The sequence below is a fragment of the Hemicordylus capensis genome, chromosome 1 (genome assembly GCF_027244095.1).
Source record: "Hemicordylus capensis ecotype Gifberg chromosome 1, rHemCap1.1.pri, whole genome shotgun sequence".
NCBI lineage: Eukaryota > Metazoa > Chordata > Lepidosauria > Squamata > Cordylidae > Hemicordylus > Hemicordylus capensis.
The window spans coordinates 13,038,021-13,065,070 of NC_069657.1; the positions used below are offsets into that span (position 1 = coordinate 13,038,021).

The 27,050-nt window shown below is 47.1% G+C and overlaps 1 protein-coding gene across 1 annotated transcript in view; it reads left to right on the forward strand.

The window, feature by feature from the left end:
* The window catches only part of PRKCH (protein kinase C eta), a 173,204-nt gene that overhangs the window by 81,526 nt on the left and 64,628 nt on the right, over positions 1-27,050 (forward strand). Inside the window, exons 8-10 of the mRNA XM_053243651.1 lie at positions 84-227; positions 2,237-2,410; positions 16,544-16,698. Of these exons, the coding sequence (XP_053099626.1) occupies positions 84-227; positions 2,237-2,410; positions 16,544-16,698 (473 nt within the window). The remainder of the gene's footprint in view (positions 1-83; positions 228-2,236; positions 2,411-16,543; positions 16,699-27,050) is intronic.

The window sequence follows — 27,050 nt, forward strand, 5'->3', positions numbered from 1 at the left end:
TTAAGTCGTCTACACGTTCTTGAGGACTCCGCAGACTAAAACAAACAAACCTTTTATATTTAGCATCCCCTCTTCCTTTGCAGAAAGTCATCTCAAGGTCGACACTGAGGCGCCAGAAAAAAGAGAGTGTGAAAGAAGCCAACAGTGCGGCAGAAGTTTCGGCAAGCAGGCTCAAGATTGAGGACTTGCTATTCATCAGAGTCCTAGGAAAGGGCAGTTTTGGAAAGGTGAGCATCCTTGGGGTGATTTGAAGAATCGGCATGCATCCCTGACACATTTTATGGGCTGGAATGCAAGAGAGTCCCAATTAATAAAGGCTGAACTTCTGGATCTAAGGAGCTACCCAATACTCTCTCAATTCAGACATCAAACCAAACCATGGTTTCTGTTACCCATACTTTAGAATCCAAATTGGTAGGAAGGGGGTTGAAAATACAAATGCTAATATTAGAATGCACTTATACAAATCTGTGGTGTGACCACATTGGGATTACAGCTTCTTAAGAAGCACATGGTAGAACTGGAAAAGCTGCCGAAGAGAGCAACCAGAAAGATGATCAGGGGCCTGTAGCTCCTTCCTTATGAGGCAAGGCTACAGTATCTGGGGCTTTTGTGGCAGGGGATGATGGGAGTTATAGTCCAACATCTGGAGCCAAAGTTGGGAACCCCTGGATTAGAACTCCTTGTCTGCTTCCGTTTTACAACCTCACAGCCTCAGCTTCCGAAGTTCACTGATTGTATTTATTTATTTATATTTATATTCCACCTTCCTCCTAAGACCCCAGGGTGGTTAACAACAAGATAAAAACAATTCAATAAAAACCAAACAAATACAGCTAATAATTTAAAAAGAGCAAGGGAGAGCTCATTGGCTAGAGGTCTGAATAAAAGCTTCTGTTTCTTGGTTCCACCATGGATTGTGAATGGATGTTATTTCGTTCATTCATTTATTTATTCATTCATTCATTCCTTCATTCCTTCATTCGATTTCGAAACCACCCTTACAGAATAGCTATGTTAAATAACAGAATTTGATGTTATTTAAAGGGAGGAGAGCTGGTCTCAAAGGGAGGAGAGCTGGTCTTGTGGTAGCAAGCATGACTTGTCCCCTTAGCTAAGCAGGGTCTACCCTGGTTGCATATGAATGGGAGACTAGAAGTATGAGCACTGGAAGATACAGGTGAAACTCGGAAAATTAGAATATCGTGCAAAAGTCCATTAATTTCAGTAATGCAAATTAAAAGGTGAAACTGATATATGAGACAGACGCATTACATGCAAAGCGAGATAAGTCAAGCCTTAATTTGTTATAATTGTGATGATCATGGCGTACAGCTCATGAAAACCCCAAATCCACAATCTCAGAAAATTAGAATATTACATGGAACCAAGAAGACAAGGATTGAAGAATAGAACAATATCGGACCTCTGAAAAGTATAAGCATGCATATGTATTCAGTACTTGGTTTGGGCCCCTTTTGCAGCAATTACTGCCTCAATGTGGCGTGGCATGGATGCTATCAGCCTGTGGCACTGATGAGGTATTATGGAAGACCAGGATGCTTCATTAGCGGCCTTCAGCAATTCTGCATTGTTTGGTCTCATGTCTCTCATCCTTCTCTTGGCAATGCCCCATAGATTCTCTATGGGGTCAGGTCGGGCGAGTTTGCTGGCCAATCAAGCACAGTACACTGTATACTTTTCAGAGGTCCGATATTGTTCTATTCTTCAATCCTTGTCTTCTTGGTTCCATGTAATATTCTAATTTTCTGGGATTGTGGATTTGGGGTTTTCATGAGCTGTACGCCATGATCATCACAATTATAACAAATTAAGGCTTGACTTATCTCGCTTTGCATGTAATGTGTCTGTCTCATATATCAGTTTCACCTTTTAATTTGCATTACTGAAATTAATGGACTTTTGCACGATATTCTAATTTTCCGAGTTTCACCTGTATTTCCCTCAAGGGATGGCACCAAGAGCAGGTTTCAAGTTCCCTCCCTGGCATCTCCAAGAGAGGGCTGAGAGAGATTCCTGCCTGCAGCCTTCTAGAAGCCTCTGCCAGTTTGGGTAGGCAATACTGAGCTAGATGGACCAAGGGTCTGACTCAGTATATGGCAGCTTCCTATGTTCCTATGATGGTTTGTGAGAAGAGGGAAAGGGTCTGTAATGACTATTTACCTTACCAAGACTAAATCCCCCTTTCCTGACCACCACTTCCTGTGGCGTTTAGGTGATGTTGGCCAAAACAAAAGAGACAGGCTATCTTTATGCCATCAAAGTGCTGAAGAAAGATGTGATTCTCCAAGACGATGATGTGGAGTGCACCATGACGGAGAAACGGATCCTGGCCCTGGCAAGGAACCACCCGTTCCTCACCCAGCTTTTCTGCTGCTTTCAGACGCCAGTAAGTACATATTTTAGCTTCAGCCATGAAAGCAAAGTTTAGGGACACACAGACCACACTCCTAAGGGATGTGTTTAATTTTATTCTAAAGCACGGATGTCTTGCCTTTCTCATTAAAGCACTCCAAAGTGGCTTAAAGGGAAAAGGAAAGGTTGTGCCATCGAGTCAGTGTCAACTCCCAGCGACCACAGAGCCCTGTGGTTTTCTTGGTAGAATACAGGAGGGGTTGACCATTGCCTCCTCCCGCGCAGTGTGAGATGATGCCTTTCAGCACCTTCCTATATCACTGCTGCCCGAGATAGGTGTTTCCCCATATTCTGGGAAACACACCAGCGGGGATTCGAACCAACACCCTCCTGCTCTCTAGGCAGGTTGCTTCCCCGCTGCGCTGTTAGGTGGCCCATCCGAAGTGGCTTGCAAGAGCACAAAGCGAAATATATAATCATAAAGTACTGTAGAAGCTTAAAAAGGAATGGAATACAGCCGTGAGTGATATGATGTGCACCATTTCAGAGATGTGTGCCCTGTGGCAATGAAGGCTACTGCAGGCTCCAAAGGGCAGTGAGGACAGAAGCCAGTTGTGCTGGCAATGTCCCAAAGGGGAGAACATAGGAAGCTGCCATACACCGAGTCAGACCACTGATCCATCTAGCTCAGCATTGCCTTCACTGACTGGCAGCAGCAACTCCCCCAGGCTTCAGGAAGGGAACCTTCTCAACCCTACCTGGAGATGCTGCCAGGGATTGAACCTGGGAGCTTCTGCATGCCAAGCAGATGTTCCACCACTGGGCTGCATGCTTGCATCCTGTCTGCCTCCTGAGGGGCCACCATCTCCTTAACAGTGTGCACCATCTCCCTTATGGTGTGCATCATGTTGGCCATTGGGGGGGGAAAAAACCAAGATTGCTGTAAAATGGTTCCTAATATGTTTATACCATTAAAAATAATCTTTGTAGTTCACTATGCAATTTGGGGGCAGTGCTGGGGCTGGCATATGAAATAAATCCCACAACCTTCTGTTTAGAGGCTGGTCTTCCTAAGTTAATGAGCCAGGCGGCCTCCCGCCGAGTAGATGCTTTCAAGCGCTGCTCAGCATTTCAGTGTGGCTGTGTGCGCTATCAATTATCCCTAGGTAACAAGCCATTCAATCACTTCACTCTCTGATTTGTTTGTACTGTCAAGCTGGAGGGTGAATGGAAACCAATCAGACATCCAAATGGCAGTGCTCAGAAACCAGCGGGGGAGCGTTTCAATCTCCCCGGACGTTCAATAACACACTCGAACGTTGCTGTATGATCACAAAAAGGTTTCAAAGGGGGACTCCAGCATGAATTGGCTGTGCTGGAATTAATTTGCAGGTTTGACATGATTAGGGCGAAATGACACATTAGGTTGGATGTGTTCTAAAGTAACATGCCTGGGCCTGATGAGCCATCCTCCTAAATGCAGACACACCATCCCCACTTCCAGGCTGGGATTACAGTGAGGGAACCCAGTGTTTCCCAATCTTTTTCATCCCAGGGCATACTTACATTTTTAAAAATGGGGCTTACTGTCTCACAAACACACCTTTTGGGGGTGGGAGTTGGCAGCGGTGGCAGCAGCAACAAGTCTGGTCTTCCTTCCTTCCTTCCTTCCTTCCTTCCTTCCTTCCTTCCTTCCTTCCTTTCTTTCCCCTCTCTCCCTCCCTTCCTTCTTCCATTTATTGCCTCCTCTTCCAGCCTTGTGTCTTTATTGGACACATCTCTTGCATGCTTCCTGCATGCTTTTCCAGCTCCCAAAGCAGAAAGTTTAAACCTCTGACTTTTGGAGCTGTCTCCCTCCCTTATGCACTAGGAGAGACACATCCTTCCAGGGGCATCATGGGGCAAATTGAAACTAGCCACTTTGGGAGCTGACTCAGAATGGTTCCTCCTCCTGGGCGCTTTCCGCATTACACACTGCAACAGTTTCGCAACGTATCTGCTAAGTGTGCTTCCGTACTGCCCGTGATCTGATATCACTTGCAGCAAGGTGCCGTCCATATTTCTGATGCCCTAATTCGGATTTTATTGCTGCGCTGTAGCACTACAGTGTTTCATCTGTGTTGCAGGAAAGTGGCAGTATTTTTCCATTGTAGGAAGGTTGAACATAAGCACATAAGAACAGCCCTGCTGGATCAGACCCAAGAAGGCCCATCTAGTTCAGCATCCTGTTTCACACAGTGACCCACCAGATGCCGTTGGAAGCCTACAGGCAGGAGTTGAGGGCATGCCCTCTCTCCTGCTGTTACTCCCCTGCAACTGGTACTCAGAGGCATCCTGCCTTTGAGGCTGGAGGTGGCCTGTAGCCCTCTGAATAGTAGCTGATGATGGACCTCTCCCCCATGAAGTTATCCAAACCCCTCTTCAAGCCATCCAGATTGTTGGCTGTCACCACATCTAGTGGCAGAGAATTCCACAAGTGGATTATGCGTTGTGTGAAGAAGTACTTCCGATTATTGGTCCTAGATTTCCCAGCAATCAATTTCATGGGGTGACCCCTGGTTCTAGTGTCATGTGAGAGGGAGAAGAATTTCCCTCTCTCCACTTTCTCCACACCATGCATGATTTTATAGACCTCTATCATGTCTCCCTTGCAGTCGTCTTTTTTCTAAACTAAAAAGCCCCAGGTGTTGTAGCCTTGCCTCATAAGAAAAGTGCTCTAAGCCCCTGATCATCTTGGTTGCCCTTTTCTGCAAACGATGTTGCCCTGGTGTAAGTGGCATGGCGTGGACAGTTCATTGGGGAGGGTGATTTTATTTGTCTCTTTTTATTTTATCTTTTTACACTGTGCGAAAGGGGAGCAGTGGGTGGGTAGGTGGAGCCTTAAGGCTCTGCCTGGGCTTGCTTTGCTCATCACTTTTCAGGGGCAAAGCAAGGAGGGCAGCTGCCCTGACTCCCTCACCATGACCCTCTTGTTCAAAATCCACCCAATCTCCAACTCCCCTGATGTCTGTCGAGGAGCCCTCTCCGCCATTTTTTGTTTGTTTGTTTTGCTGGATTGCTTGTGAAAGGGTGCAATGCTGCAAGTAAATTCTCGCTTTGGAGTGGCGCTTTCCCAGCCATTAGTTTTTTGGCGGGTTTTGTGTGTGCTGGTTTGCTTGCACCACGGTGCAATGCTGCAAGTAAGTTTTTGTTTTTGAACGGTGCTTTCCCTGATGGCTTTGCGCAAGGAAGATGAGGTGTTGTTTTTTTAAGACATCGTGCCATCCCCCTGCCTCCTCTGCAACCCCATTGGCCCAAAATGGGGCAGGAGGAGGTGGCAGATAACACGGTTCAAGGACAATATGGACACCCCCTGCCTGGAAACCACGTTGCAGTAGTTACAGCAATATGAACGGCCACCAGCCTACCACGAATAGCAATAGCAATAGCACTTACATTTATATACCGCTCTATAGCCGGAGCTCTCTAAGCGGTTTACAATGATTTAGCATATTGCCCCCAACATTCTGGGTACTCATTTTACTGACCTCGGAAGGATGGAAGGCTGAGTCAACCTTGAGCCCCTTGGTCAGGATTGAACTTGTAACCTTCTGGTTACAGGGCGGCAGTTTTACCACTGCGCCACCAGGGGCTCCACTCTCTGACGAAGCATTGAACAACTCTTTACTTGCAGCTTGAAACAGTTGCACCGTTCTGTTGCGCCTTGCAACGCTTCTACCAGTGCAAAGCTTGTGATCTGGAAAACACCCTGTAGGGGGCTCACTAGCTAAAGGCCCCCTGGTCACGGTGACTACTATTGCAAACTGCTTGCTTGCCACCCCTTTGCTCTAGATGGGGTGAGCCATTGGATCGTGGCTGTCCCCTCTTGCGGCTTCTCTCTCTGACAAGCAGGACTGCAGACTCTAACTGAACCTATTTGTGCAGATGTTTTGTACCAGTGTGTTCGGGAGAGGAGAGGCGTCATTCTGTGTCTCGGTTTTTTGGCACGCAGGAGCTGCTGCCCACCCACTGCAGCCACCCACCCGCCCGCCGCTGGCCTCCTCCGCTATTGCTTGCTCCCTGCACACTTGCCACTGCCCTCCATAGCAGGCCCCCATGATGGGTCCCCATTCACTTCCGCTGTTGCCCTTGCTGGTGTGGCATTATACCACTGCCACAACATGACATGACATCACTCCCCTGGTGTGAGGTGCTGGGTGCTGATGCAGTTGTACTGTGTCACAGCAGTATAATGGGAGGCTAGAGGGGGCAGGCAGCAGCGAGTTGTGCGGGGTGCTATGAAGGCCACGAGCGGGTGAGCACAGACTCCCCCCCCCCGCCAGGCGGTCTGTGTCCCAAGCACATGGGCACTCAATTCTCGATCCTCTCCTGAGTGTGTTTCACAATATCAGGCCTTTCAGATCTCTGGGGCTGTTTTTAGTTCTCACCTGGAGATGGATGCTGAGACTTCAGGCCAGTCCCGGAGAGGGTTGCCAACCCTACTGGCATGTGAGAAGGCTTAACACAGCAAGTCAACAGCAATGCAAGTAAGGAGGGGCCCGTCCTCGAGGTACAGGCAGGCCAAGAGCCCCCCAGCTCCTGGAGCAGGCACGGGCAGAAACCTTATTTGCAGCCCAGAGATGGACTTGGAAGGAGTCCATCTGGAGGACAGGATAGAGACAGGAGAGCCGGTCTTGTGGTAGTAGCAAGCATGAATTTTCCTCATTGCTAAGTGGGGTTCACCCTGGTTTGCATTTGAATGGCAGACTTAATTATGAGCAATGTAAGATACTCTTCTTCGGGGATGGGGCCGCTCTGGGAAGAGCACCTGCATGCAACCTTGGAAAAGCGGCTGCCAGTCTGTGAAGACAATACTGAGCTCGATGATGGACCAGTTGTCTGACTCTGTATAAGGAAGCTTCCTATATTCCTATGATTCCTTCCTTCCTTACAAGTGGGGTTGCCAACAATCCCTTATGAGCAGGGAGGTTCCTTATTTCAGCCCAGAATGGTCTGTCCCTTATGGGATGTCATTTGCCCCTTATTTTCAGTCAATGGGAAGAACCTATGGCCCAACTCAAACCAGTTATTTTCACTATTAACAAAGTAAAGGCGATAAGCATGATCAGTATTCCCAGAATCCAAAGAAATTATCTTTTTCCATATGGCAGATGGGGTTATCATTCAGTGCATGCTGCTGATTCAACACACACACACACACACACACACACACACACACACACACACACACCCCTACTACTACTACTTCAAGTTCTCCCTCTGTCTGCTGTACTCATTTAAAGTCCTTTCCCTTCTCCCTCCCTGCCAGAGTATTCTGTGGTTCTGGTGGACTGCAGGCTGGGTACTGGAGCTGGGTACATTTAGCCTGGAGAAGAGAAGACAAAGGGGGCGTTTGAGAGCCTTCTTCACATATGTGAAGGGTAGAGGTGTGCAAACAGGTTCAACATCAAACATGTTTGATGTCAAACTGGTTCGGTTCGACTGTTCAGGGTAAAATCAAACCACCCCCTGTTCGGACCGACCCTGGACTGAATCCCCTTGGGGTTCGCAATTTTTTTAAAAAAATCTTTTTATATACTTACCCCCTCTGGGGCAGTTGTCTGAGTCGGCAGGGGGGTCCGTTGAGGTTCCCCCTCCCCCTGCTGGCCTCCCTTATTCCAGAGTCATGCCAGGCCATGCAGAGGCCCATTGTGCAGGTGCGGAGGCCTCCAAAATGGCCACCGTGCTGAGGAAACAGCAAAAGGCCAAAAACTGGCCGAAGAGCTGATTTCTGAAATGAGTGAGGTCAGCGGGGGAGGGGGAACCTCTGCAGAACTCCCCCCCCATTGCTGCCAAGCGGGGGGGGGGGGTGTTTCCAAGGGGATGCCAGACCGAACTGGCCCAGTCTGGTTTGGGTCCGGTTCGGACTCGAACCGGTGCAGCTGTTTCCGTGCACACCCCTAGTGAGGGGCTGTGACATAGGAGGAGGGGACCTTCCCCCTTTGCTCTTGAGGGCAACGGGCTGAAATTCCCAGGAAGCAGATTTCGGTAGAGACACTAGGAAGAATCTCCTAGGCAGGAGCGGTTTGCCTCAGGAAGGTGAGCTGTCCTTCACTGGAGGTTTCCCAACAGAGGCTGGACAGCCATCTGCCGGGCAGGCTGTGGCAGCTTCCTATACTGAGCCCAGGGTTGGACAAGAAGACATCTGAGGTCCCTTCCAGCTTTAACCTCCTATGATCCTATGAGCCCTTTCTCGTGATCAGTGAGAAGGGCTTGAGGGCAGGCGGCGGGAGAACGGCTGCTGAAAACTCACCTTCCCTGCAGACTGCTCCTCCATGGCTGGGTGCCCTCCCTGCGTGCCCAGATGACCCTCCACTGGCCCAGGCAGCATGGAGGGCTGCAGGCCGGGAAGCGTCATTTTTGGAAGGGCGGTATAGAAATTGAATAAATAATAATAATAGAAATCCCACAATGCACCGCACAAGCACATGGTGCATTGTAGGGATCCCTTCAGCGAGGATCCATCACTGCTGAAGCGCTGGCTAAAGGCATCCGGTGCTGCACACAAGTAACAAAACAGGACCAAGGGAGTGCTTGCTTGCTTGCTTGCTTGCTCCATTAACCTCATTCACGCAACTGACTGCGCAGGAATCACCCAGAGTGATGCCGGCAGCTGCTGGCGGTTCTCACGCGCAGCCAAGCCCGGGCTTGGCTTCCTTAGCCCAGTCTCGGCAGAGCGTGTGAACAGCCTCTGTGTTCAATTGGCAGCCTCAGAATACGGAAACCCAACAACATGCCGGATCAGCCGTGTGGCGATTTCCCCCAGCATGTAAGGAGAGTGGCCACAAGGTGGCAGGCACTGCAAGTGTAAGTCAGCCTCCTGGCCGTCACGTGGTGGCCCTTGCTACAATCCCGGAAAGGTTAGCTGAGGGGACTCGGCAGCCGTTGCCTCAAAGGACCTCTGTCTCTGCCATCTGACTGTCCTCTCGCAGAAGCGTCCCCTTGCATTGCAAGCCGTTCGGGGCTGCAGCAGCAGGAGGCAGAGGCCAGGTGTGTCTTTTCCTGGGCTGGACGGCCCTCCTTCACCGCTCCGAAAGGTCCCTGCTTTTTTCTCCTTCCACTCTGTGCGCCAGCCCAAGGAAATGGAGGTGGCTGTTCATTGTGACAAGCTCTTCTCCAAACTTGCCTTTGGTTTTGTTTTATTTTTCGCATCACACACCCAGTTTTCGACTTGATTTAACAGGCAGGAAGATTGCCACTAGAAAAGAGAAGGGGGAATCCCTGGCTTGCTTCTCTTGCTTCTGGGCCAGTTGCCAGAAAACAAGAGAGGGCCAGCCAGAGCCTGCATGGGGTAGTGGTTAGAGCAGAGCTGGGCAACCTGGTTTTGGACTACAACTCCCATCATCCCCTGCCACAATTGCAGCATTCAAATCGCCAATCAGCCAGGGATCTGAAGGTCACTGGGTGACCTTCAGCCAGTCATGCTCTCTCAGCCTAACCTACCTCACTAGGTTGTTGTGAAAATAAAAGCAAAGAGCATATTTAATTTTTTTCACTCTCAAATGCAACATGGACATATAGTATTTGACTGATCTTTACGATAGCCTTGTAAAATAGATCATCATTGCCATCAACTATTAGCTGGATTTAGTGCTTTAATTATCAGGCCCTTTCCAAGGGTCTAGGATAACTAAAGAAAAATTAAAGATAGTGTCATAGTATTTGTGCTGTCCTGAGTGGTATGGCCTTCTTAGTTGATGTGTTGTAATTTTATCAATGTCCAAGGTGTCAAGATGGTGTTCAAGTTCTTTTGGTACTGCACCAAGGGCACTAACAACTATTGGCACCATTATTGTTTTCTTTTTCCAGAGCCGCTCAATTTCAATCGGAAGGTCCTTGTATTTAGTTATTTTCTCCAACTGTTTTTCGTTGACTCGTCTATCCCCTGGGATTGCAATATCAATGATCAGAACCCGATTCTTCTTGATAACTGTCAAATACGGCGTATTGTGCATTAAATGCCTATCAGTTTGTATTCAAAAATCCCAAAGGATTTTTGCCTCTTCATTTTCTGTGACCTTCTTAATCGGATGATTCCACCAATTCTTGCTTGCTGGCAATTTGTAATTCTTGCACAAGTTCCAGTGGGTCATTGCAGCAACTGTTGTTGTTGTTGTTGTTTAATTCCAATATTTCAGATGCAGACTGAGCTTTAGTGGCTTGACCAAAACACCTAGAGAGTCCATAGTTAGGAGATCAAGAGCAATTCAGTTTCACCTACAGCTGCTTCCCCCTTTTTGGAGCAAGTCGTGGTTCCGAGCTGACATCTGCACTGATGTTCATACTAACGTTTGAACCCAGCGCTGCCTAGTGCTTGGCAAGGCTTCTTTGGGGAAGGAAGGGAAACAAACCCCAGCCAACGGGTGAACAGACCTCGACATAATCCACTGTGGAATTATATTTCATGGAACTTGGTCTTCTGCCTCACCACGGCCATTATTTTAATAAAAGTTTTAGAATCCCCTGCAGAGAAATCCCTTCCAGTTAAATCTGCATTATTACATAACCACACATTAAGTCTGTGAAGCTACCTTGTAGTGAGTCAGGTCATTGGTCCTTCTAGCTCAGTCTTGTCTATACATGCGTTTGGGGGGGGGGTATACACATATGTTAAATAAATAAATATAAATAAATATACTGACTGACAGCAGGTCCCCAGGGTTTCAGACGGGGCACTTTCCAGGTCAGCCGCTCAACAGCAGCAAAATGCTTCTGTTCATGCAAATCACATTCAGAACATAAATCGCAAAGTGGCCAGCAGGGCAGTCTCGCGAAAATGAACAACCCCCCAAAACAGCAACTTTTTAACACCAGATATAGAATGTCATAATACTATATCACAGTGATTAAATTCGAAACGAGGCATCGGAAATGTGAACGGCACCCTGCTGTCAGCGTGGAGACTGTGGTGTCATAACACAGGAAGTGGTAAAACTGCTGCCCTGTAACCAGAAGGTTACAAGTTCGATCCTGACCAGGGGCTCAAGGTTGACTCAGCCTTCCATCCTTCCGAGGTCGGTAAAATGAGTACCCAGAATGTTGGGGGCAATATGCTAAAATCATTGTAAACCACTTAGACAGCTTCGGCTATAGAGCGGTACATAAATGTAAGTGCTATTGCTATTGCTATTGCTAAGTGTGGAAGCACACTTCAGAGATCCGCTGTGACCCCGTTGCAGGGTCTAATCTGGAGAGCGCCAGAGTCTTTCTCAGCCTTACCAGGAGAAGAGGCCACCAGGGATTGAACCTGGACCTCCTGCGTGCAAAACAAATGCCCTTAAAGCAAAGGAAGGGAAGCTGCCCAAGACTCATGTGGCCTTAAAAGGCGAGTAAGAGAAAGAGACAGCAAGCTGCGACAGCCAGCCAGCAAATGGGGCATGCCTGTCTTGACATCCACCAGCCTCCTAAGATCCACATGAATTGTTCTCCTGTCTTTTAGGCCCTTTGTTAACTTTACGGTAACATTTCACTCTGTGGCTTTCCTTTGGCAGAGTTCTAATCCAGAAGATTGCACAATGGGATTTTCTCTGGTCACCATGCTTGTGGGGTCTTTTGATGTCAGTTTTCTCTTGGCACCAGCTTTTTCTTCATTGCTGTTTGGTTTTTCCAGGCTTTCTAAGCAATCATACACACACTCCGTGTGTGCTCAGCCCCCCAACGCTCCGGGTTTTGCAGCATGGCTAACCCAGGCAAACTGAACTCTGTGGCCTGCATAAATGATGCATCTCAGACGGCACCGCCTATGTATATCTGCTGATTCTGCAACACTGATTCATTTTTGCTTCTGTCAGGCACATGCAGTCACATGCACGTTTCCAGGCTGATAAAGTCCTACCCCACTGGCCACTTGAAGGTTGTCCTCACCTGCCTTCTCCCCTCTCCTCCCCATTATGAGATTCCATTGGAGATTGCCCACAAATGCATTGCCATGCGGGCTACAGATGTCCTCTGGAAATGAGAACATAAAGTCTGAAACCCACTCACTTCCCTTACTACCCTCCCTTATAGCATTGTTAGGATATGCTTTGCTTGCAGGAAGTCTCAGGTTCATTCAATCTCTGGCAGCATCTTCAGGTAGGGCTGGGAGAGACTCCTGCCTGCAACCTTGGGGAGTTGCTGCTAGTCAGTGTAGACCAGGGGTTCTCAACGTTGGGTCCCCAGATGTTGTTGGACTTCAACTCCCATAATCCCCAACCAAAGGCCACTGGGGCTGGGGATTATGGGAGTTGAAGTCCAATAACATCTGGGGACCCAACACTGAGAACCCCTGGTGTAGACAATACTGAGCTAAATGGACCAACAGTTGGGCCATTGGGCCATCTAGCTCATTATAACCCACCAGTGTTTCCTTTAACAGAGATTCACAGACGTTGTTGACTACAGCTCCCATCATCCTTTGCTGCAATGGCATTTGGCTGGGGTTCTGGGAGTTGTAGTCAACAACATTGTTGTAGTCAACCACAGTAATCCCTCTAACAGGGATTCCCAGATGTTATTGAATACAACACCCAGCATCTCCAGCTGCAATGGCCTTTGGCTGGGCGTTATTATTTCTTGTTTACACAGTCAGACAGGTGTTATTGACTGTTTTGTTTTATCCAGACATCGAGTCCTTCCCATTATTGTTATTATTATTATTATTATTATTTCTTGTTTACACAGTCAAACAGGTGTTGTTGACTGGTTTGTTTTATCCAGACATTGAGTCCTTCCCAAGGACCTAGGATGGCTGAATTTTATTATCAATATTGTTCTTCTTGTTATTATAGATATCGTCACAGAATATAGTCTGTTCCCAGTAAAGTTGCTTTTTGTAATTGGCTGGTGGTGATTTCTGTGGCCCCTATGGTGTTGAGGTGCTCTTCAAGGTCTTTTGGAATTGAACCTAGGGCGCCAATTACTACTGGGATTATTTTGGTCTTCTTCTGCCACAGCCTTTCAATTTCAATTTGTAGATCTTTGTATTTTGTTATTTTTTCTATTTCTTTTTCTTTTATTCTGCTTTCACCTGGTATTGCTATGTCGATTATTTTAACTTGTTTTTCTTTCTTCTCGACTACAGTTATATCTGGTTATTGTGTGGCAGATGTTTGTCTGCTGTTATTAATTCGATTTCTAGCCCTTCCAAAAATGGCTCAGGGTGGTTTACACAGAGAAATAACAAATAAAGATTAAATGGATCTCTGTCCCACAGGGCTCACAATCTAAAAAAACTAGGGGTGTGCATTTTGGAATTTTCTCGTTTTTATTTGTATCCTAATCGAAACACCCATTTTGTTTTGTACCCAAATTTTCTGAACCCGAATCACCCCTGTTTTGTTTTGTAGCTGAATTTTCAGAATCTGAATTGATTTGGATTTTTAAAAAGGGTTCCAGGGCAAAAAGAGTGGGTGGTGGTTGTAGTGTCCAATGGGTTGAAGCTACCACCCAAATTTCAAAGGAATTAGGCAAAGGGCTGATTTTTTGTGAATGTTTTAAGATTACGCATCTTTAAGAATTTTCCCATAAGGAATAATGGGGGTTCCAGCAAATGTATCGCTTCACATTGAGGGGAAAGGGGTGGCCCAGAGCAGCGTGTGGTGGGTGGTAGTGCCCAATGGGGGCAAGGAAGCTACTAGAATTATTTCAAAGGAATTGGGCAAAGGGCTGATTTTTTGTGATTTGTTGAAGTTTGTGTGTCTTTACGATTTCTCCCATAGGGGATAATGGAGGTTTCAGCAGCCCCATAATTCCACTTGGGGGGGTACTGGGGTTGCCCAAGGGGTTGTGTAGTGCACATAGGGTACCAACCACGCCCATACCCACAAGCCCATGGGGTACTGGGTTTTGTTGTTTCTGAGGTGTTCATTGTAGATTCTCTGGTAGCATATGGGATTTTCAGTGAAAAACAAGAATCCACTCTCATATGCTACCAGAGAATCTACACTCAGAACACCACAGAAACAACAGAACCCAGCACCCCATGGGTTAGCAACCCTTCCCCTGGCCAATGTAGGGTCAGTAAAGAGTGGCAAGAAGCAAAAGAGTCATGGGGAACAAGGAGGGAATTGTCAGCAGGTCCGCCCATGCTTTAGGTCACCGAATGGAAGGCTGGAAGGGCAGGAAATTCAAAGAGATGTCAAACACAAAATGGAGACTCACTCAGAGATCACCACAAAATGGAGGTCCGAAACAACAAAACATTTTGTAGCCGAAACAGGGACATTTTGTTTTGTATACAAAACTTTTGAATTTGGAAAATGGGTGTTTTGTTTTGTCTACAAAACACCCAAAATGGGCTTTTTTGGGTACAAAATGTTTTGTATCCGAAACGTTTCGCACATCCCAAAAGAAACCCATAAGATAGATACCAGCAACTGTCACTGGAGGCACTGTCCTGGGGGTGGATAGGGCCAGTTACTCTCCCTCTGCTAAATAAAGAGAATCACCACGGTAAAAGGTGCCTCTTTGCCCAGTTAGCAGGGGCTATGGAAGTTGTATCCAACAACATCTGGGAACTGCTGTTAGAGGGAACCCTGGACAACAACAGTGTTCCCTCTTACAGGGAACACTGTTATCCACACTGACTGGCAGTGACTCTCTCCAAGCTTCCAGATAGGGGTATTTTCCAACTGGGCCTAGAGACACCAAGGATTGAGCCAGAGACCTCCTGCACATAAAGCTGGTGCTCTACCACTGAGCTACAGCTTCTATACCAACACAGATCTTTCAGCCTCTGGTGGAAACTATGGAGCTCTTCTCACGATCAGTGAGAAGAGCTCCATGGAGGAATGCAGGGAGAGAGGGTTTTGCTTACCCTTCCCTGTTTGTTCCTGGGCGGGCGCATCGCCTGCCCAGATGCCAGCAGCTCCGGGGGTTAGGGTGCCAGGATGTGCCACCGCACGTTGCCCTGACCCCAGAAGTCCCAATCATGCACTGCATGAGTGCACAGTGCATTTACTGGGATCCCACCGCCAAGTGTGCCAGCCGCAGCGGCTGACACACAATTTTAACAAATGAGATTAAGGGAGCACTTGCTCTCCTATCGTTTACCTAGGTAGCTAGTTAGGTGGGTTTGCCACTGTGTAGCCTCCAGGATTGGGCGTGATCCCAGTGGTCCACACGAGCGTGCAAAACCAGGCTGGGCTCCCTTAGTCCAGTTTTGCGCGCTCCTGTGAATAGCCTCAGTGGTTGGTTCTGGAATTCCTTTCATCACTGAAGATGCCAGGGCTCTCTCAAGAAAATAGCCCAATACCACAGGATGGCAAAATGCACAGCTTAGCCTCCTCTGTGAAGCCGCAGCACATCATATGGAGGAGAAGTGGATGTCTGTGGAGTTGAACATTCTGTGGAACAGTCTATGGAGTTCAAATTGTGGAGTTCAACAAGGGTCGAATATAGTCGGACTGAATGCAATAAACCAGGGGTTCTCAAGCTGTGGCCCTCCAGATGTTGATGAACTACAACTCTCCTCATCCCCAGGCACAATCTGTTGTAACTGAGGCTGATGGAACAGCTGGAGTGCTGCAGGTTGGGAACCCCTGCAAGAAACCCAAATATTTTGCTGATTTAATCGTGTTAATTTAAAATGTTTAAATTGTTTCAAATAGGTGCGGTTTCTCATTGTGTAAACCACCAACTTGGCAGTCTAGCATGTTCAAATTTACAAATACGGCATGTGTAAGATAAACAAAGATACCTCCACTACAGCCCCACAGCTATAAAACAAGTGGCTGATCTTGCTCTCAAATTCCAGATGGTTTCAGGTGCAGCCTTTGCAAACTTGGACATGCAGGGAGGGCTATAATAAGCCAGGATTGTTGTGTGTCCTTGCTTGAGATAAAACTTAACCATGTGCCTGTTGGTTCATTGTTACCCTAACCCTTTCTCCTGTGCAAAAATGACTGGAATTTTACCCTGATAGTTGTGGGGTAGGGGTCAGGGTTAGCCCAACATGGAACTATTAGTGTCACAGGAAGCTGGTCTCTGAGCCCTATGTATTTTTGTTGTTGTTTGTTTGTTTGTTTGATTGATTGATTTTAAGGAGCACAGTGCTTTTTGTTCTGTTTATTCAGATTTGATAGGGGGGAAGAGAAATGCTGTTAACAGACTTCCATTGGTTAGAGAATCTCCTTGTGTCTTTGGTTAGGATCGCCTCTTCTTCGTCATGGAATTTGTGAATGGAGGAGACCTGATGTTCCACATCCAGAAATCCCGCCGCTTTGATGAAGCCCGAGCCCGGTTCTACGCTGCAGAGATCATTTCAGCCCTCATGTTCCTCCACGAGAAGGGCATCATTTACAGGTGAGGGGAAGTGCCATTTCCTTTCCTTTTTAGCTCCGCTTTTGAGAGCTGCCTCTGCCCATCACAGCCTTCTCTTTGGTTTGTGCTTTGCCTTTTCTTCATTTTTGACTACATGGAAAAAAAGAAACCTTTGTTAGCAATAAAGTTGAGGGGAAAGATTGCATAGATGAGGAGGTTTCCATGACTTCAGTCGCTACCTGCCAGGGGAAATCTCTGGCGTCAAAATGATTTATGTGAAGCGTTTGTATCCTTTCTTTCTATTTCTACGGGCAATGCCAGGTTGTCATCTTTTGCTGCTTGAGGTGAAAGAAAATGAGTCACTGGCCCTGCCTCCTGATGAGTCACTGGCCTCCCTCCCTCCTCCCTCACCTCCTTTCTGGGTCACCCTCACTTCCCGGGGTGTGCCTCAGCTGCTGTTTGCTCAGCTGGAGGCTGACAGCAAGGCAGCGTGGACAAGGGAACCTAGGAAGCTGCCATCTTCTGAGTCAGACCATTGGTCCATCTAGCTCAGTATTGTCTGCACAGACTGGCAGCGGCTTCTCCAAGGTTGCAGGCAAGAAGAAGTCTCTCTCAGCCCTATCTTGGAGATGCTGCCCGGGAGGGAACTTGGAACCTTCTGCATGCAAACATAGAGATGCTCTTCCCAGAGTAGCCTCATCCCCTAAGGGGACTATCTTGCAGTGCTCCAGCAAGGGAGAGAAAGGAAAAGAGATGCTCCCAGCCACCAAATAAAGTAAAGTGTGCCATCGAGTCGGTGTCGGCTCCTGGTGACCATAGAGCTCTCTGGTTGTCTTTGGTAGAATACAGGAGGGGTTGACCATTGCCATCCCCTGCTCAGTATGAGATGATGCCTTTCAGCACTTTCCTATATCGCTGCTGCCTGATATAGGAGTTTCCCATAGTCTGGGAAACACACCAGCGGGGATTCGAACCGGCAACCTCTGGCTTGTTAGTCAAGTCATTTCCCTGGAATGCTGGCTGGGAAATGAGTGCTGGTTCGGGGGCGGGGGGCAATTCAGGTCGCTCCCAGGAGCTGGGCAGCCCAGGTGCTTTGAACCTATTCACCCTGTTATAGCTCTCCCACCTGCTGACTCCTACCTGCTTTGGAAAAGAGGCGACTCAGGAGAGGCATGCTAGAGATTTATAAAATAATCGTGTGGAGAGAGTGGATAAGGAGTCCTTCTCCCTCTCTCACAACACTAGAACCTCCAGGGGTCACCCCATGAAACTGAAGGTTAGGCAATTTAGGACTGACAAGAGGAAGGACTTTTTCACACAGCGCATAATTAATCTACGGAATTAATTGCCATGGGATGTGGTGATGGCCACCAGTTTGGATGGCTTTAAAATGGGCTTAGACAAATTCATGGAGGACAGGTCTGTCCATGGCTACTAGTCTGGTGGCTATAGGCCACCTCCAGCCTCAGAGGCACGATGCCTCTCAATACTATTGGCATAGTCTTTATTTCGGTCTTGGACCAGCATAACAGCAAAATAAGCAAAAACAGTTAAGACAATCTACTCCTACAAGGTAATAAGGGATCTCTATAACATTACCTAAAAACATAATATAGTGAGACAAAGAAGCTAAAAGTTAAGACTATGAACATGAAACTGTATGTTAAAAGTAATCAACACTGGTATCAGAATAATACTGAGTATAAAGGAGGCAAGACAGCAAAATTATGTGCCTAACACAGATCGGTGTTAAATCTCATTCCATAGTGTATTCTGTACTATGCATGGCAACAGCATATCCAACAAGTGGACGCAACATACATACAAGCACTAAAATGTTTAGTTCTTATTAAACTCTGAACGAATTTTTCTAGCTATGAGGCAAAACGTGGCCACATTATAGGATCTAAAGTCATTCTGCTCTGTCAAGAGGAAATTAAGATAAAAAGAATCTACACAGCTGGATATGTGTTAATACAGGTGAAACTCGGAAAATTAGAATATCATGCAAAAGTCCATTAATTTCAGTAATGCAAATTAAAAGGTGAAACTGATATATGAGACAGACGCATTACATGCAAAGCGAGATAAGTCAAGCCTTAATTTGTTATAATTGTGATAATCATGGCGTACAGCTCATGAAAACCCCAAATCCACAATCCCAGAAAATTAGAATATTACATGGAACCAAGAAGACAAGGATTGAAGAATAGAACAATATCAGACCTCTGAAAAGTATAAGCATGCATATGTATTCAGTACGTGGTTTGGGCCCCTTTTGCAGCAATTACTGCCTCAATGCAGCGTGGCATGGATGCTATCAGCCTGTGGCACTGATGAGGTATTATGGAAGACCAGGATGCTTCATTAGCGGCCTTCAGCTCTTCTGCATTGTTTGGTCTCATGTCTCTCATCCTTCTCTTGGCAATGCCCCATAGATTCTCTATGGGGTCAGGTCAGGCGAGTTTGCTGGCCAATCAAGCACAGTACACTGTATACTTTTCAGAGGTCCGATATTGTTCTATTCTTCAATCCTTATCTTCTTGGTTCCATGTAATATTCTAATTTTCTGGGATTGTGGATTTGGGGTTTTCATGAGCTGTACGCCATGATCATCACAATTATAACAAATTAAGGCTTGACTTATCTCGCTTTGCATGTAATGCGTCTGTCTCATATATCGGTTTCACCTTTTAATTTGCATTACTGAAATTAATGGACTTTTGCACGATATTCTAATTTTCCGAGTTTCACCTGTATATGGAGAGATAAGCTTATGCCAGATGTCACAATAGTACCGACAGTGCAAGAGTACATGAGCCGTGGTTTCAATCTCACGCTCTCCGTTTGGGATTTTTCGATATCTTCCTTCCATCACAGCCGTGCGCAAGGCATTGCATCAGGCCAGTGTCAGAGCTCTGTGGTACTTTGGGACTGTTAACTGGTTTAAATGGTTGGCAGGGGTAAAGCTCAAAATTTGATTGCCCCCAAGGACACCAACCGGAATGGAGCCCTGATCAATTTGCGGCTCCATATATAAACCCTTTCCCTTATTTTGACTCTGGCGCTTTCATAACCCAAGGTTAGCAATGCAATGGGAGAAAAGCCATAATGATATAGCCTTCCCTCCACCCCTTTCCCCCACCTTGAGTGACAGATGTCCTTTATCACAAGTGGAGCTCAACCAGTGGGATGGAAAACCAGCTTAAGCCAGAATTCAAAAATAATAATCCAAGCTCTAGCCTCTACTTTGGGCAACCCTCAAAGATGGGCCTTGGGCCTGATCCAGCAGGGCTGTTCTGGTGATCGCAGATGCCAGTCACAGAGGGGTGGGGCTTCCCCACTGCTGGCCACAGATATAAACATGATTGCTAGCTCTTGTCTCTTTCTCTCCACAGCCTGCCTTTCTTTCTTTCTTTTTGCCACAAGCCCCGTTGTGTTTGCTGCGTCAGCCTTTGGGGACTAAATTGTGCATTGCATTCAGCCCATCTTCTAATGATGGATTTAACTCAGAAGCGAGCTGGAAATTTACTGTAGGAGGCCTGGATCTGGGCTGGGAGTGTGGCACTGGCACACAGTGAGTCGAATGGTCAGCAGCACCAGTGTTCCTTGTCACAGGGAATCCCAGATGTTGTGGACTACCACTCCCAGCACCCCCTGCTGCAGTGGCTTTTGGCTGCTGGGAGTTGTAGTCAGCATTTGGGATTTTCTGTTACAGGGCACTGGCCAGCACTCCCCCCCCGTTTTCTTGCTGAACCCCCCCGCCAACAAAGTGCCCATTTGTCCCTCAAATCAGCACCAGGGTGGGTGGGATTTCAGCATCATGCATAGTTGGGCCCTTAATACAGTGACCCCTCTGGAAATACGATGTTGAAGTTTTTGTAGTATATCCAGCTGGAAGGACTGAAACCCTCTTTGGTTTTAAATCAGTGCAGGCTAGATTGTTATCACGGAATAGAGGCAGGGAAGAGCCTTGTGCATTGTGCATTAATGGGCCAGTTGGGTGGTGCCTTATCCAGAGAGGCCATTCGGATGAACAACCCACCCACACCCAATAAAGGGGCATACCTGGAGGGCATTGGGACACCTGTGGAAGTCGTCCTGGTGTGCTCTTGGGACATCCCCTTTCTAATCACGTGGGCCGGTAAGGTATTGTCTGAACCAGCCCAGTATGAGGTTGGGGTTCAGGCAATATTTTCTGGGCACTGCAGGTGCACAAGCAGGCCCCTCTATTGAGGAGGAGAGCTGGCCTTGTAGTGGTAGCAAGCATGAATGGTCTCAGTTGCTAAGCAGGGTCCACCCTGGTTTGCATTTGGATGGGTGATTACATGTGAGCACCATAAGATATTTGCTTAGAGGGTGGGGCCAGAGGTCAGTGGAAGAGCAGACGGTCCCAGGTTCATTCCCTGGCAGCATCTCCGGGTAGGGCTGGGGAAGACTCCTGCCTGAAACCTCGGAGAGCTGCTGCCAGTCTCTGCAGAGAATACTGAGCTAGACGGCCCCATGGTCCGACTTGATATAAGGCAGCTTCCTCTGTTGCTGTTTTAATTTGCGATCTGTAAAAGAGGATGTGATTCTTCCCTCTGTAGCTCAAGCAGCTGCTGCAGCAGTCTCCTCACAGTCTGACCTGAGACTGCTTTACCGAGGAAATAGTTTGAATTCCTCTTCCATGTCGCTATAACATCTTGCTTGCAAATATGAAGTAAATATTGCTTGTCGCGGGCATTGTGACCCTCTGGCAAAGCAAAACTCTGCTTAGATCCGCAGCTGTGTCTCATTTTCACTTCCCTCCTTACAAATAATACCCAGCCCCAAGGGAGAAGAGATGCCAGCTCATTAGACAACTAGCATTCTTCTTCAAATGGCAACTTCTCTGACAGCCACTGACATTCAATCCATCCTCCCAAGAGCTCTGTTTACACAGATCCAAGCACCTCAGGCTTTTCCCTTCTCTTCAATGTCTTCTTCTGGAGACCATGTAATCAAATAGATCTCTTTTTCATTTTTCTTCTTCTAGGGATTGTCATTCTTGGTATGGGGTAGGTGTGTCAAACATGTGCTGTTTTCAGCTGTGAAATGTCGGGATAATCTTACCTCCCTGCAGACTATCATTCCATCTTCCCTGGGAAAGCGGATCGCCCGCCCAGACGAGCACCAGCTATTGCCAGCAGCTCTGAGAGTTGCGGTGTCGGGATGCATCGTCCTCGCGTCACCCCGCACCCTGGAGTTCCAATAATGCAATAATCTTTTAAAATAGTGGTGTATGTACAGTTTTTAGCTTACTTTCCAAAGGGAAGAAGGAATGCTGCCACAAGCAGGGGCGTAACTATAATAGGGCAAAGAGAGACAGTTGTCTGGGGGCCCACTGCCTTGGGGGGACCCCCCAGAGGCAAGTCACATGACTGACTCCCCCAGCCACACACCCGCCCGGGCTTCCTTCTGTTGTATTCATCCTCCAAAATTTATCTGAGTGTTAAGACCTGGAGCTACCAGAACAGCTTGTCTTTCTCTAGTACTGTTAAATGACTTGCATTGTCCACAATTTACAAAACCTTTAAAAAAATAATTTATCCAACCTTGCTACACCCCTGGCCACAAGGATGCTTGTGAGTGCAAGTCGCTTCTCGAGCATTACACCCATTCTGTGTCAGCTTCATTGGCTACTGGTCTGCTTCCAGGCTAGATTCAAGGTGCTGGTATTGACCTTTAAAGCCCTACATTGCTTGGGGCCAGGGTACCTGTTGGACCGCATTCGCCCATATGAATCTGCCAGGGCCCTCCTCTCATGATCTCAGGACCTGCTTATGACCCTGCCACTAACAGAGATCCAGTTGGTGGGGACTAGAGACAGGGCCTTTTTGGTTGTGGCCCCTCGGCTTTGGAACGCCCTCCCTGAAGAGCTTCGCCATGCTCCCTCCCTCAGTTTTTTAAAAAACATCTTAAAACACAGCTTTTTCAGGAGGCTTTTTAATGCTCCATTATTATTTTGTTATATCTGGTAGGTTCTTTAGCTTCTTTAGCTTTTTATAATTTTCAGTTTTAATTTGAACCTAATAATTGTGGTTTTTAATCTGACTTGTAAAAACAATTAGTTAATATTATTACTTTTATTGTATCTGTGTCTATTTTATTGTTGTGAACCGCCCTGAGCAGCAGTGCACTGGAGGGGCGGGGTATAAACATTTTAAATAAAAATAAATAAATAAATCAGATAGACTCTTGGTCTATCTAACTCAGTGTTGTCTGCACTGACAGCTGCTCTCCTAAGTTTCAGACAGGAATCTCTCCTAGTCCTACCTGGAGATGCCAGGGATGAACCTGGGGCCTTCTGCATGCAAAGCAGATGCTCTGCCTCTGAGTTATGGCCCCATCCCCTAAGGCAGGCGTCCCCAATCTGCAGCCCTCCAGATGTTGCTGAACTACAACTCCCAGCATACCCAGCCACAATAAATTGTGGCTAGGGATGCTGGGAGCTGTAGTTCTGCAACATCTGGAGGGCCGCAGATTGGGGACTCCTGCCCTAAGGGGAATATCTTACAGAAGATAGCACTCACATGTAGTCACCCATCCAAATGCAAACCAAGGCAGACCCTGCTTAGCAAAGGGGACAATTCATGCTCACGACCACAAGACCTGCTCTCCCCACTCCCTGGACCAGATCACCATGTCTCTCTGTGTGTGTATCTCTTCCCATGTGTGTCTGTCTGCCCCTCTAATACAGGGGTGTACAACTTGGGCCCTCCAGCTGCTGTAGGACTACAACTCCCATCATCTTCAGCTACAGTGGCCAATAGAGATGATGGGAGTTCTGGTCTAACCACAGTTGGAGGGCAGATTTGTTTAAAAATCACAGCACATGGTGGAGGTGGTAGAGTTGGGGGCACTAGGGAACCCCAAAAGGGTGTCGTTTTTTGCGGATCCACCATCTTGGCTCAAGATGGTGGCCAGTCAAAGGACAGACAACCGCTTTGTAACCCATGTGCTGAGAGTCGGATGCAAACCAAATTCACAGCAGATGGCAGGGAATCCTAGGTAAGAGTCACCACGTTCAAATAAGTGGAAAATAGGCCCCATCAGTTGTCCTGAGATCTACTTGTTTTAACGAAGAAATCTCTATATCTGAACTTGCAGTGACACCAATGTAAAATGTGCCCTTGCAGACTTTCACTCCTAAACGTACATAGTGAGGCTATTCACATGCGTGTGCAAAATGGGGCCCGATCCTGGTGACACCACAGCAGCAAACCTGCCTCTGATGCCTCCCTTTAAAAGGAGGTGCAGGGAGTGAGTGCTCCCTTAACCCCATTTTTACAATTGTCTGTCAGCCGCTGCTGTAAGCAACCACCACAGTTAGCAGACTCAGGGAGGGGGAGGGGGAAGGGGAATCCCCATAATGCACCACATACTCACATAGTGCATTATTGGAGCTCCGGGAGGCGGGTTGACGTGTCCCGACAATCCGACCCTCAGAGCTGCCGGCAGCAGCCGAAGCTCGTCTGAGCGGGCGATCTGCTTGCCCAGGGAAGGCAGAATGATAATTTGCAGGGACAGATGTGAGCTCCTTAGGGCTTCCTCCCTGCAAACCCTGTAGTCCTTTCTCACTGCTCGTGAGAAAGGGCTCAGTTAGGAGTATTATGCCAGAAGTAAAGTAAAAGTAAAGTTGTGCCGTCGAGTTGGTGTCGACTCCTGGTGACCACAGATCCCTGTGTTTTTCTTTGGAAGAATACAGGAGGAGTTTACCAGAGCCATCTCCCGTGCAGTATGAGATGATGCCTTTCAGCATCTTCCTTATCGCTGCTGCCCGATGTAGGTGTTCCCCATAGTCTGGGAAACACAACAGCGGAGATTCGAACTGGCAACCTCTTGCTCACTTGATTGATTGATTAAATGCCGTCAAGTCGATGTCAGCTCTTAGCAACCACATAGATTCTCTGCAGGATGATCTGTCTTCAACTCTTGCTCACTAGGCAAGTTCTTTGCCCGCTGCGCCATTAGGTGGCTATCCCAGAAATAAGAGGAACTTATTTCTGCGTCAACATGTAGAAGCTTGTGCTGTGTGAAGGCCCTCCTACCAAACTGACCAACCAAAACTTTAGCTGATTAATCTACCAATTTACATAGATTTCAAGTTGCAGTCCTAACTTGCACAATTGAGAAATAACCACAAGGGCTTCCTTCATTTGTCTTGGAAGTGGGTTTGGCAAGGAAGCCATTTCCCTGACCTCCTCTCCTTGAATGGTTCGCTTCTCTCCCCTCCTGTGTTTATAAGACAACTGTCTTCTTTGGTTTATTATATGAACTGGCATGACTACAATCCTATTCCATTGATCTTAGGGCTTCAGGTTTTTCTTTATGAGGTTTATGGTTTTTGTCAATGGGCTCTGAAAACTGATGTTTGAACTGCATCTGCTGACATTTAAAAGGTGGCTTACATAATCCCAATTTTTATGCAGAAGGTTCGTCATTAAAAGACAGAGTGGATGCAGCCCTAGATTTCCCCTCAGTCAAGAGCAATTCGGGGGGGGGGGGGGAGAAAGAAATAAGGAGCAAGAAAGGAAGCCTGGAAGTGAAATGCTTTCCTTAAATGGATTAAGCCCATTTTCCTGTATAAAAGACCATCAACTCCCTTTCCCAGGCTCCTTCAGTGAAATTCTGTTGCTTTGACATTTGCTATGCAGAAGAGGGTTGCCTAACAGCCTGTCTGATGCATATTTACTTAGAATCCTGTCTCACTGAGTTCAAGGTTTAATTCCTAGTAACTATGTCTAGGATTGCAGCCTATTGTCAGTACCGGTGCCAGACTATTTTGCACCCTAAGCAAGGCTAAGTACTTGCACCCGCCAAAAAAAAAATTTCAACTTTGATTTTCAAAAACAGATGTTTTGTAGAAAAAATGAATAGCACAAAATTTAAAACCTCTCCTTGGGCCTTGTACTCAAACTGCCATTTGTTCTGTCTCAAAGTATGGTAGTATCTCTTAACACATTGACACACACACTCAACACCTTGACACTCTACACTCTGCGCCCCTCTGAGGTCTGCGCCCTAGTTGGCCTAATGATAGCACCAGCCCTGCCTATTGTTATGCATATTTTCATAAGATTTTCATTTTATATATTGAAGAAATGCAATAAACAAATAAGAAGTGAGAGAATGAAGAGGAAATGTCTCTTCTGCCTACCATCGGCTGCTTTTATAAGCAATTACTCTATCTAGGAACATAGAAAGCCTGCCTTATACACGGTCTGTCTAGCTCTGTATTGTCTTCACTGACTGGAAGCAGCTTCTCCAAGGTTTCAGGTAGGAGTATTTTCCAGCCCTACCAGGAGATACTACCAGGGATTGAACCTGGGACCTTCAGCATGCAAAGCAGATCCTCTGTCACTGAGCTATGGTGACATTCCCTAAGGGAAATGCCTTACAATATTCACATGTAGTCACCCATCCAAATGCAAACCCGAGTGGACCCTACCTACTTAGCAAAGGGGACAATTCATGCTTGCTACTGCAAGACCAGCTCTTCTCCCCATGGCATGCCTTCACTTCTGCTGTTGCTCCTCTGTAGATGGGAACCTATAACCATCAAGCCTATAGTCTATACCATCAATAGGCTATAGCTTATAACCATCAAGGCTAGTAGCCATTGATGGACTTGTCCGCCACGAATTTGTCTAAGTCCCTCTTAAAGCCATCGAAGCTGGTGGCCATCACCACATCCGGTGTTTAAAAAGTAATTCCTTTTGTTGGTCCTAACCTCTGTCTCTGCTAATCTGCGCTTTTGCAAACCAGCAGCAACTCTTAGGAAATAGAGCTCGGAATCTGAGTAGGCAAGAGGGCCCAGAAGATGTATAAAGCCTACTTGAAACGTTTATTAGCAGGACGCTTGCAGGGTGTCAGTGTTTTTAAATTATACTGCATGCAAGCCTGGACATATCTGAATGTTGAGCTGCAAGAGGGCACGTAACACATTGGCATATGTGGGCGAGGTGTGGGGTATCCTTCGGCATTGCAATCAGTTTGCACCACGGCTTCCTTTTATGCTAAATTACAGCTGGAAAGCCCACCTCCCCCTCCCGACCCCAAGTTGATCCTCTGTATTTTGCTGCAGTCATTATCCTTTTCATCTATCTTGGCACGGTTGTGTCAGGCGCTTGGCATCACCTGAGCTTTGAATTCTTCTGTTTATTCTTTAAACTCATGTTCATCCTTCCTTGTTTGGGCAGGTCCTGTGCTTTGTTTTTAAGGGCACTCTCTGGGTAGACACTCTTTGGAAGTCGTTGGCAATGCGTGAGGATTTTGCAAATTTCCCTCGGCATGTCTGCTGGGCAGAAGGAGCATCGGGTCTGAGATTCAGGGAAGGGGGGTTTGGTTCCAGAGCAGAAGCCTTCCCTGGA